We start from the raw sequence: 12,239 nt of genomic DNA, 5'->3' as shown, positions 1-12,239 counted from the left end.
TAACCATCTACCATCACATCAAGCTGAACTAAACTCCTACTATCTGATACTGTATATCAATACCATCCTGGACTAAGACCAAATACAGATGGAGGTGTCTGTTCCAAGGCTCAGAAAGTGAAGTAGCTGCAGCTGGTTGCACAGATCTGTTTGATGGTACTTTCATGTCTGCCTACTGTCACCAGAGTGGGGACATTGAGCACACTATGCATATCTATGTGTGTAATATGCATGTGTGTGTGTGTGTGTGTGTGTGTGTGTGTGTGTGCGTGCGTGCGTGCGTGCGTGCGTGCGTGCGTGCGTGCGTGCGTGCGTGCGTGCGTGCGTGCGTGCGTGTGTGTTACTTACTGGCAGCATCAGTGATGACACTTCAAAAGGCCTCCAAAACACACCTACGCATTCATAAACACATAAACAAGGACAGAGAATCACGTCATGATTGGAAAACCTCCTGACATTTCTCTGTTTCCTCCATTTAGTCTGATGGAGAAAATGCTGTCTAAGTGTCACAGCCATTTCCAAAACAGCCCTAATGAAGCTCAGGAGCGGTGGAAAGCTCGCCGTGGTAACTGAACATGCTCTGACATCTCTGTTTCCCCCTCCAGGCCCTATCATCTCAGCACGCTCCATTTGGTTCTCCTCAATACTGGAAAAAGTCTGTCATAGCAAGCTGACAGTCAGACCCAAGAGAATACAAAAGCAAACGTTTTGCGTAGCAAACCTACGCAATCAATCCTACACAGATTGTTAAACGCAATCTGCAAAAATGAATTATCACATGGAGGCCGTAAAATACAACATAAACATAGCATTATTCATAACATACTTACATCTCCCCACCCGCCCTGACACCCCTCCCTGATTTCCTTGTTTTGATCAAAAATATCAAATGCATTTTGACCTAAGTTACTTTAATCTCATCATTACATTAAGATTTAAATATGTTTTACGCAACTAAACAGTGGTAGATGTGAATAGAAGCTGTGATGACATGCAGACCCAAATCCCACTATTGATGGACCTCAGGCCTTCATCTGAAGCAGAAGGAAACATTTCAGCATCTGTCTGTCACAGGCAATTCGGCGCTCACAAAGGGACAGAGACAAGGTGGGCCCATTGAGGGGCTGAAGGCTGTTGCATTGATGGATTCAGTGGCCTCCGACTTCACACCGCCCAAACAATGCACTCCCTCGGACAAAGGGTCAGGTGTGATGTCATTGGCATATCTAGCACCCCTGCAGGTGCCCTGTCACCACCACTGACCCACATGCCCCGACCCTTGACCCCAGCACCTGGTATAGCCCTGAGCATGCCCCATGTGACCCGGGCCTGTCAGTCATCAGGGGCACCTGTTAGACACATCAGGGGCTGGGGAAGGAAATCTATCCTGATATCTTCAATATGACTTTGAGAGGGTTTACATGGTATCAGTTAGATAAGATCTACAAGATCATTTTTCTGCCAACATTTTGCGGGCTTGTTACATGCTAGAAAATGCAGTTAGCCAACACTAAATGCATAAGACGTTGAATTCTCACCACTAACTTTACAGGTTGTACAAACCAAGCTGTATGCTGCAATTCCGGTGCCAGGGAAGACATGGAATAGTAAAAACTGTGAAGGGAACAGCTCCTGCATTAGTGCTCCCATGTGCTTTCATGGCTGTCCCAGCGGCTTCAGGAGAACAAAAGAGAAGAGATATGGTGCTGTGTGAATGCTCCAAGCTTTTGTTTGAGCCTATCTTCACAGAGCTGACAGAAGGTGGCAGCCCTTCCACACATCACTGTTCCCACTCCAGTGCAGCTCTCAAGCAGGCAACTACAACAGCATGCAACTGCACTGTCACTGTGAAGAAATAATGTGTCTTTCAACCTAAAATGACTAGCAATCAGGTGAAAGGCTATTTTAGACATTTTGCAGTTACAGTAAGTATTAGTCTTGATGCTGTTTTTCTATATGTGAAGAGGAGTTAAACGAATAGGTCATAATTATGCAAAGCACAGGTTTCCAGAAAATGTCAGAACCTTTTGAGCCCTGGGTTTAAAAACAGCTTGAGTAGGAATGAGGATGAGAGAAGGAGAGGTTAGCCATAATACACCATCATCATGACACAGAGAGCCGAGCAGCCACACACACTCCACGTGCCACACACAGAGAGGGCCAGCACGTCTAATGCGCCTTGCCTTTCTTCTCCCAACTCCCTCGCTCTCTGTCATCCAGCTGCCAGGATTATGTTTAATTGTATTATAATGACGAACGGGGCTTGGAGGCTTGGCCGGGAGTCAAAGGCTGATCATGCTGGACCATTCATCGTCCCCCAACCCGCATGCTGATGCACAGCAGTGCACTTGACAAAACCACACTGGCTCAACATCCCGCTACATCACACACATCCTTTACACACACACACACACACACACACACACACACAAATACATAGAGAGGGAGAGAGAGAGATAGATAGAGAGAGAGAGAGAGAGAGAGAGAGAGAGAGAGAGAGACGAACACACTCCCTTTCCCTATTCCAAATGATTTCAACAGTAAAGACTGGAGAGAGTCTGTGTGGTTCACAAGACTGAAATTCCTCACACTTTCCTCTGATCTCCCACATCCCCCTTCACATGTCGGGCCCAGGGGTGAGCCATCTACCGCAGCAATCTTATAAATTACCACAACGCCTGTTAATCTGCCTTTGCCTGAAAATGTGCAGTTTTACTGTGCATCTTTACTTGTTTTGGGCCTGATGGATTGCATTCATTTGAATGTGGGGACCTCATCATAATCCAGAACTACACTCATTCTTCTTCTCATTCTCCCTCTTGGCATTCCTTTGGCTATTCTTTGGCTAATGAAATTGTCAAAAGATCATGGCACTGGAATTGCAAAAACCACTTTAACCACAAACAAATTAAGCAACATTATGAAATTTTAGAATCAGCATGAATCACCTCCATTACAAAAGTTGAACACATAATAGACTACACATCTTCTGGGAAATCATTGAGCTCTTTTGAGTTTAATTATTAGGTGTCAAAATAAATGTTCATAAACCACGAACACCATGAGCCTCTAAGAGAAGCAAGACAAAGATTAGGATTAGGCTACAGGGGGACAGAATCAGACATGGCACGTGGATTAGTGGATACATGCATGTGCTAGGCTATTGCCAAAAGTGGACATCTTGTTCAGCCCGGCCTGACTATACAGAACCATCAAAGAGATACAAAAAGTCTCCTAAGGTGGGCTTTTGAACCAAGACAATCATGTTAAACAGAAATATGTGTGTTTTTTGTTTCATCCAGCCCACCACCGAATGAGCCGTGAGATGATTAGGCACGCACTTGGCTCTTAAGGCTAATGCAGGCCGATTGCTCACTGATCATTCTTTGAAAAATCACCCGTGGCTTCCCAGTTCAAAGGCACTGGCACTGTCAGAGATGATTTCCCTGCCTAACATCACACAATCCATAAATTAACACTACACTTGCTGATGGGCTCCCAAAGCACTTTGTTCTTGGACATATTTCATTTTGATCTGCTTGGGAGGGAAGCCCAGAATTTAAGCTCTGTCAGTGGTTTCTGTAGGAATATGAAGCCACTCAGATTTGTGCTATGAGAAATAACCTCATATGCACCCTGGCTCACATTTATGGGGCGCCAAGTGTAATAGACCATTTTTGTAGACAGAATGCATTCTGCGCTATGTCAAGCATTAAGTCATTTGAAAACATGTTGTACCACAATATCTTTTGTCCACGAAAAACTCAAATATGCTAGCTTTGAGTCCACAACATGCGGATAAGATCACATAATTTTGTCAACAACAAAAAAAAAGGACAAATGTCATGCACTAAACTGTTGTGTTCTTCATTTTGTGGACAAAAGACTAAATGCAATTCTCACTTTGAGAACATTCATACACTGTAATCAATCCATGCTGTGTAAAGTTTGTCCTAAAACAGTTATTCAATAACAGTATGATATGCTCAAGGACTCAAGGAATATATCAGTTACAGAATGCAATGTCCAAAATAAGTGCGAAACAAAATGATGTCAATAGCTATTGCTGAAGTAGGCCTACAGAAGGTGTATTTATATAGTCCGATAGTCCAATACATGGAGTTAGCAATGCTCCAATGTCATGTCGGATGTGTTACATGTCTTGTGGTGCTGTGCCCACAATCTTAGCTGTAGAACATGGAATGGTGTGTGGAAACGACTATGCCCATGGGGTTATTAAAGACTCTATCTATCTATCTATCTTGAAATATATAATAATTATTTAATGCCGAATTTGAATCATGTGCTCTCAAGATGTTATGGACACGATACAAACACTTTATGGTGTCGCATCGTGCTTAGGTGATAAATTAATGCTTTCTGTGATCAAAACTGTTGTGATTGGCACCTCACATTAACACACGCTTTACAATACACCATTCAAGGTGTAAAATAAATAAACAAAGCATTAGTTGACTGGCAGTCACTAGCCATTGCTGTCACACAAAACTTAATGACCTGTTCAGGTAAGCTTTCGTCTGAGCATGTAAGCTACTCTAATGGGCAGGCGGTCACACACACACAAATACAAACACACCTGTTCCATCTGCCGGAGGAATTCCAAAAGTTCCTGCACTTCAGTCTCCGAATGAAAGGACATATGGGGGTTGCTTGTGCTACATCGTTTTAAACTCACCAGTGATCAGCTTCGTGATCAGCAGCATGCAACATTTCTTCAACAAGATGCAGCTTGGAGGTTACATCGTTTTTCGTCTCCTTATGGCTATTTTTTCCGTTGCTGCGCTCTACGCAGCCGCTCTTCATGGTGAGAGGTATGTGTAGTCCTTGACTGATTGACTGGTTGTTTTGTTTGTTTTCATTTAATGGTCGAGAAAATTCATTTTAATGACCAATGCGTGGTTTTATGATGGTGAGGTAGATTTATGAGACGTATTTTATGACGTGATTAAGTCACCACAATGTGGTGTAGGCCTTTGCGCAAAATGAAGCTGTCAAATTTTGTTGAATATTTTAAAACCTTGTGCGAATAAGTAAATTGTCAGGTACAAGCGGTTATGTAAGAGCTATGCAACACTAACCTCCTAGGGCAGATAGCTAGTGCAGGCATAACAGATGTAGCTCCTTACCTGAGTCCGCTAGTTGAGTCTTCAGGCCTATTTGGCCCATTCGCTCATTGAGATAATCTTAACCAATTGAAAAGTGGATTGTTTGTGAATATAGCCTAGTTCACCTCAACAGCCTATTATCTAACCGTTTAAATAATAATAAAAAAAAACTGGTTTTATTTTTGTTTGCTCAGTACTTCAACATTTGAATTAATGTCCATTGAGAAACAGAGTTCTAGTTTAAGAAGGAGGGCATACTCTATCCATTCCGATGTTGAGCTTGGCTAGTAGTAACATTGTAAAGTCTATCACAGTAACAGGGTCTATGTAATATCTTGTCAGGTAGAAGGCCTATGTGGTTAGGAATTCAATGTCTGGATGTGAGAGATTGATGTGTTTTGGGACCCCAGGACTGACACAGGGATATTGAACCAGTGGAAGTGGACTCAGCCAGAGGGGGTGTGTGTCTTTGGGCGTTCTACTGGATGCTGCCATGGTTGGAGGAATGAGAGTGGCTTTTGCCAGCGTGAGTGCGAGCCCAATGAACACTGATTCAAATGATTTGCCAATTCACATAACTAAATGGTCGACAAGTTGATATCATTTTTAGCATTACGTCAATAGATACAAGTCAGTCGCAATATTTGACCATCTGAGTTTAAAATGTATAAATGAGTTTATCTATTATCTAGACTACTAACCGAACACAGCAGAATATTCTTGATTGAAATATTTTATTTGACAATTTATTCATCACAGTACGGTACATATTCACAAATGTATAGCAATACACCAGTATTATCGTAACAATATTGGAAAACTACTAATCCGTTGAAGATGTGTCCATGTTCATGGTGCTGGGTATGTGGCCCATGGCCCCATCTGACCGGTGTGTTCTCTCTTGCGCTTAGCTATTTGTGTGAAGCCTTGCATTAGGGGCAGCTGTGTCGGCCCTGATGCCTGCTCCTGCCAAGAGGGCTACCAAGGCCAGCAGTGCAGTGAGGGTAAGGCTGCAGCACACTGCCTCCACACTCACATAGTCAGCCAGTTATCATTATTTGCTTATCTTATTGAGCAAATTATTCTAAATGATTTTGCATGGTAGCAGAGTTGGCCTTTCTATTCTTCAGAATAATTTTGATGATACAAAGACTTAATAATAATAGTCAGAACTACGTGCCTGTCGTTGTGGATGTGCACCTGGATTAGCTGGTATTACACTATCTAGCTTTGCTGTTCTGCCATTAACCATTTTGTCAGTTCTCAATGCAAGGTGTAGCCTACCCAGTCAGCTAAACAGACAAAAAGGCACATTTCTATATTGTGTTACTTTATTGTAAGATGTGCACAGAAATGGTACCGGCTCAGGGTTTTTGTGGGTGTCGTGACGCATGCTCAGGGGTGCCGCAGAATAGTCCCAGGCTTGATCATTTATTGACATATTTAAAAGAAATTAGCCTATCAATTTCAAAATACAGTTGTGATGGACGTACAGACGTTTTGTGCACTTTAGTTGAAGGCCTATTCCTGATATTTCTGTTCATACTCTGTTTTCCAAAAGTTTTAAATGAGTTAACTTAAAGAGAGTGGTTCATTTGAATGAAACAAAAATGAGACAATCCTCGCCTTCTCATAGTAATGCTATAATAATGAAAGCAGTTATGGCCTATTCAACATATCACAAGGTTAAATAAAATGGCATGGAAGTACAATGCACAAAGTAGGTTGAGAGTAAAAAAAAAAATAGGGGTGCTCTGGAAGAGAGATATGTTTAGGGGTGCCATGAGCCAGAATAGCTTGGGAACCACTGCTCTAATGTGACTACTCTGATATATTTGCCTTCATGTGCCTCTAGATGTAAATGAGTGTGGCCTACCCACAAGGCCTTGCTCTCACAGCTGTATGAACACCATTGGGAGCTACCGCTGTTACTGTGACCCAGGCTACTCCTTGAACATGGACCAGACAACCTGTACGAGTGAGTATACAGAAAATAGCAGAATCGAAGGAGATGCTGAAATAATCCAATGAGCACATGAACATTTAGATTGGTGTTCTTATTACTATTTTTGTGTCTCAGAAGGATGGCTTTTGCATGAAATGACGTCACTATTCTTGGAAAATATGAATTGGTGCTGCTGGTTGTATGTTCCTAAACATAATGATCATATTTCAGAATAATGGCTGACCAAAGGCGTGTGTGTGTGTGACAGGAGGGAGGCCCAGTGTATACCGTGTACATTACAGTCCTAGTTTTAGCTTCCCCACACTGAGGAACTCCTCTTTGAACTCACACACAGGAGTTTACCTCTGTGTCAAAAGCCATTGACAATCCAATCTAATCTAAATAATGGAAAATCCCTTAAACTCTCTTCTCATATCTGCCCTGTGCTTGGTGAGCTAAATATTTATTCGGGGTTTTTATTTTCGTTTTGTCTGTAGTCTGTTATAGCTAACAGTTAAAATATTTGAGATTGTAAGACAATATTTTTGTAAAATATTGTTATTGCTATTGACAATAACTTAGGCTTTATTGAGTTTAAAATAGCTTTTATGTGGTGTCTGGAGGTGTTTGTGAAGAGAGCAATGACAATTGTACAGCCGCCTCTGAAGCAACCCAAGTAAGCAGCAACAGAAGTCAAAGTGTACAGGTCATTGGGCCAGTGTTGCACTGCTGTCATACTGTTTTCCCTAAGGCCACATGTTTCTGGTTCATCAATCACTTAACTGAACATGGTAAATACTTCCCTAGTAAATGAGAGTCGGTAAAGGCTGCATACCTGAGGTACAGTAATAGGTTCTTTTTAAAGTTCAGTCTTGGAGATACTTCAGTGAAACATTATTGGAAATTGATTAATTGAAAATAATTTTGGTCATTTGTACATATATTTTAGTTCACTGACATCTCTGTTAGGTCTTGTGATTCAAAAGTCTAATTTCAGCCTTTTACATTGTGATTTTCTCTCAGTTCCGACCAGTTTTATCATAAACGCAAGCTATGAACTGTGAATTATAAGACATGTGCTTCAGGGCATATTGTTATTCTTACCACCAGGACAGCAAATGTATACATTTATTTTCTGTCATACCCAATCAACTATGATGTCTATTGTCTATCTGTGCCTTCTAGAGGAGCCAAAATGTTGGGCCTTGCGCTGCCAATATGGCTGCCAGAGTGTAGAGGGAGGTGGGCATGGCTGCCTGTGTCCTCCAGGGCTCTCACTGGCTGCAGATAACAGGACGTGCAAAGGTGAGAACACACAACATCTTGCTAATCAGCGCATACTGGCTACATAAAATTGAGTTTGAGTGAAAAATTTGATTCCTGCATAATTTAGTTTATTTTCCATCACCCATGAACCCACGGATTTATGGGAACTGAGGCAGCTCTGAAGTTCTGTAGCAAAATTTCAACTACTATCAGTCATTCAGACCCAAACTTGAAAGATAAAAGCACTAGTTACTGTGATTCAGACCACTTGAGAGAACAGAATTAAGCCCAGCTAAAGGCCTTTGTCTCTGGGCTGCTATTAAGAACAGACAGTGATAAAGTCTGTCATTAGCCATGCCTTCAGAAAACCAGACACAGCCCTTAAACAGTCATGTTAGTGTACTGGACAAAAGTGGTCATTAGCATGACCTCGCCTTGCTTTGCCTGTGAACAGGCCCTCTCAATCTCACAAAACCACTCTCTGTGACGCCTTCCATGTTGTTCATAAAGCCCGTTCCAGTCCCATCCCTTTGAAACATTACACCATTGGCAAACTCCTTTTAGGCCACCCCAGTGTCCTCTCAGGAGAATAGTTCCACTCATTAACACTTCCATGTGTACGTGGGTGATGATTAGCAGTAGCCCACTCATTGGAGACTGACTGGGATGAGGCAGCTATATGGCAGCTTTTAAGACATGTATGGATGTAGAATAGCTGGGATGATATCATTTACAAGCTTATGAAATTAGAGGGAAAGATAGTTGCTGCCTTACGACTTACCCTGCTCAAGAAACAAAATATATGAATCAGGCTTGTGCACAATTTCGAATTATAGAATTGGCCTCCATTCAATTCATGAATTGGAATTTGAATTGAATTGGCCCCACCCCACAGGAAGTTGAATTGGAATTGGAATTGGAATGACAGGAAGTGGGATTCAATTCATGGCAATTCAAAACAGTACACAATCACATAACAGGAAGAATGTGTTGAATCTCACATACATTCAGTTTTGGGAAGGTTATTTTGGAAATGTAATTTATTACTGTTTTCAATTATAAGTGGTGTGTTTGTTGCAATCATATCTGATATATTTTGTGAAACTTCATTGTTAAACACTACCATTAAATAGGCCTATATGACTTTCTTTGATTTTAATTGAATTAATTCTACTTCCTTTAATTAGAATTCGAATTAGCTGCATCCTGTCTTTGACCTCAATTCAAATTCAGTTCAAACTCAAGAATTGAATTGGAATTTAGGAGTCATTCTCAATTCAATTCTGAATTTTGCACAAGCCTGTTATGAATGTGAAACAGTTCACAATATAGTGTCACAAACTGTTACATTATAGGGCTTGCTCCTGCTGATTTATTCTCTGACTTACTACAGTGGTGTCCATTTCAAAGGAGAAGAGCCAAAACAGTCATTTGTTGTGTCTTTTTCATCTTTTGAGTGCAGTAATGGTTATTTGGACAGGCAAGTGTTGTGTGAGTACATGTCCTTGTTGGTGAATGTTTCCGTGCTCTTGCCTTTCAGACATAGATGAATGTGTGAGCTCACCTGAAGTGTGTCCAGTTCATCAGACTTGTAAAAACACGTTTGGAAGCTTTGTGTGTGTCTGCAAACAAGGCTTCATCCTCGGCACCCTGGACAACTCTATCACATGCAGAGGTATAAGTACAAGGTAGAGTTCTTTGTGGGGCCTTGTTGAAAAATGGGCCACCACATTATGGTGAATGGTAGAGAGGCAGAGATGTTTTACATCCATTGGTGCCTCTGCTGGAGTGCTAGTTGCAATGGAAGTACACTATGCTTCATGTGCAGAGCTCCATAAACCTCAGTACACAGCCAATAGATTACTGTGGAGAAAGTGAGAGAACCTCTGCAGCATGTGACAGTAGAGTACCTCCACACCTGCTCCTCTACTCTCCGTCTCCCCCAGCTAGAGGCCTGTTCACTGGTAGCATGCTTTTCTCACCAGCTGAAGACGGGCTGAGTGAGTCGTGAGTCTGGCTGAAGATACAAGCTCTGGCAGTGACAGTGCTGATATTTATTGTGCTCCCAGTATGTCGACCTGCTGGAGTAACTGTTTTGTGTTAGCGCCTGGAGAGTGTTGTGACACTTTCATCCCAGTGCTTTGGAACCGTCACCATTACTTAACCCACACAAAGTAGAACAAGTCAAGTGACGTACATGACCGACATTCTCGCACCACTCTTTACTGAGCTAAGCACTTTTTAATGGCCTATTTCATAGTGGGTTAGCCCTGTAAAATGGTAGAAAGGCTGGCCAATAGAGCAAATCTTTCATTGTTCATACAAATACACAAAGAGGCACGTCTAGCAATGACAGGATATGACAGGAATCACACAGTTTCCCAATGATTGTCCATAATAATGTGGTTTAAGGGAATGCTCTGTCATGGAGAATCTTTATGGAACAGAAAGGACCCATGATTTTAACACTGAAGGAGATATGATGTGCATCAGCAGACATCAAAGCCTCCCCCAGGCCAGAGTCTGAGACGCCTCATGCCACCATGAAGACTTAATAATGGATAGACATGGAATGGAAGGATGTGTCCTTCTTGATTATTGTCATTGTTTTTGCTTGTATACTGGTGAACCCCCTCTCTGGGAAAACTGTAAACACCATAATATTGCCTTCTAATTAGTGTTTGCACATTATTTGACCCTATATGGTAGTCCACATTGTCTAACAGTCTCTCTGTTCTCACTGACTAGATCAGGATGAGTGCTTGACTGGCAAACACCACTGCAGTCGGAATGCACTGTGCACTAACACTGCTGGTTCCTATCGCTGCCAGTGTCGGGAAGGGTTCTCAGGAGATGGCTTCATCTGCCTCAAGAGGAGAGCTGGCCAATCACTCTCCAAGATGTACTATCAGTTCAAGCTGTCTAAAAGAACAGGGGCCAGACATTACCGCCTCTGACCAAAGCAGCACAACAATGCATCACACTGGGGCTAGGAGGGTGAAGCGGTAAGCAAAAGGTCATTCAGACAAGTTCATGCACCAGGAGCTGATTTTTGTCTTACCCAAACTGGCCCAGTGGATTTCAGGTTTGGGACTGCTGACCATCCTACATTGTACTTGCTGTAGGCTGAGATTCTGATACCAGAACCTCAAGGACCTCAAATAAACTGCTGAGCCATTCTGAAGCCCTAATAGCTGGTGCTTTAGACCTGATCCCTGTATTTATCTGCTGCCTGTGAACAAAAGTGGACCTGACTTTGGACGTAGGCAGATGGGATGGTCACTGGTTTGTCATTAGATGTCAGTCAGTCATTCATTTGACACCCATGCAGTCTGTCACTATGGTCCCATACAGCCCCCACAAAAAAAACCTTCTAATGCTTCGCTTTTGAACTTCAAAGATTATAGAGATTTGTTTTTACTCTTTTTTACACCATTTTGATAGACAAATACGATATACTAGAATTACACAGATTTAATTTAATGTGAGAGATGGAGTTTGTTTTACTATTTGATCTTATTTGTGAAAACATTCAGTTAATATTGTTTTACATCTTTTCATGTTGCTGTTGTCTTTCTGGATGTACATACATGATATAAATACAAATATTTATTACCGTAATTAAATAATGACCTCTAGTAGATGTCTACTAAACATGTTTTATCTCACACCTTCACCATCTTAATTGCCCCCTTCCCCACTGAACACCTCTATCAGCAAAAGCTCTCTCTGCTTAATTGACCTCTTTGTTGAAGCTCTGTGAGTGGACTAGGTCGACCGGGGCGACCCCTGCCCAGAGCAGCAGGAGCATCACCAACAGAGCTCTGGCATAATGTCACGGGGTTGGGTTGTTTTTGACAGCTTCACAAGAGCCCAGTGCAGAAAAGTGAGAGAAAAGTCTG

General features: G+C 42.0%; 1 protein-coding gene across 1 annotated transcript; it reads left to right on the top strand.

Moving 5' to 3' along the window:
• Positions 1-4,744: 4,744 nt before the first annotated feature.
• si:ch211-194g2.4 (nephronectin) lies at positions 4,745-11,948 on the top strand. Its single transcript, XM_062516739.1, has 7 exons — positions 4,745-4,832; positions 5,537-5,652; positions 6,038-6,130; positions 6,982-7,104; positions 8,257-8,376; positions 9,878-10,012; positions 11,086-11,948. Exons 1-7 carry the CDS (start codon positions 4,780-4,782, stop codon positions 11,292-11,294), a joined length of 849 nt encoding a protein of 282 aa, XP_062372723.1. The 5' UTR covers positions 4,745-4,779; the 3' UTR covers positions 11,295-11,948.
• The last annotated feature ends 291 nt before the right edge of the window (positions 11,949-12,239 follow it).

The sequence above is a fragment of the Sardina pilchardus genome, chromosome 2 (assembly GCF_963854185.1).
Source record: "Sardina pilchardus chromosome 2, fSarPil1.1, whole genome shotgun sequence".
Taxonomy (NCBI): Eukaryota; Metazoa; Chordata; class Actinopteri; order Clupeiformes; family Clupeidae; genus Sardina; species Sardina pilchardus.
Note: the sequence above shows the minus strand (reverse complement) of the source record. Positions and strands in the feature narration are given on the sequence as shown.

Excerpts from the sequence above, each read along its gene's own strand:
- si:ch211-194g2.4 (XM_062516739.1), top strand. The coding sequence starts at position 4,780 with ATGGCTATTTTTTCCGTTGCTGCGCTCTACGCAGCCGCTCTTCATGGT. Across the intron at positions 5,653-6,037 it reads TGAGAGTGGCTTTTGCCAGC|CTATTTGTGTGAAGCCTTGC; the intron begins GTGAGTGCGAGC and ends TCTTGCGCTTAG. Across the intron at positions 6,131-6,981 it reads AGGCCAGCAGTGCAGTGAGG|ATGTAAATGAGTGTGGCCTA; the intron begins GTAAGGCTGCAG and ends ATGTGCCTCTAG.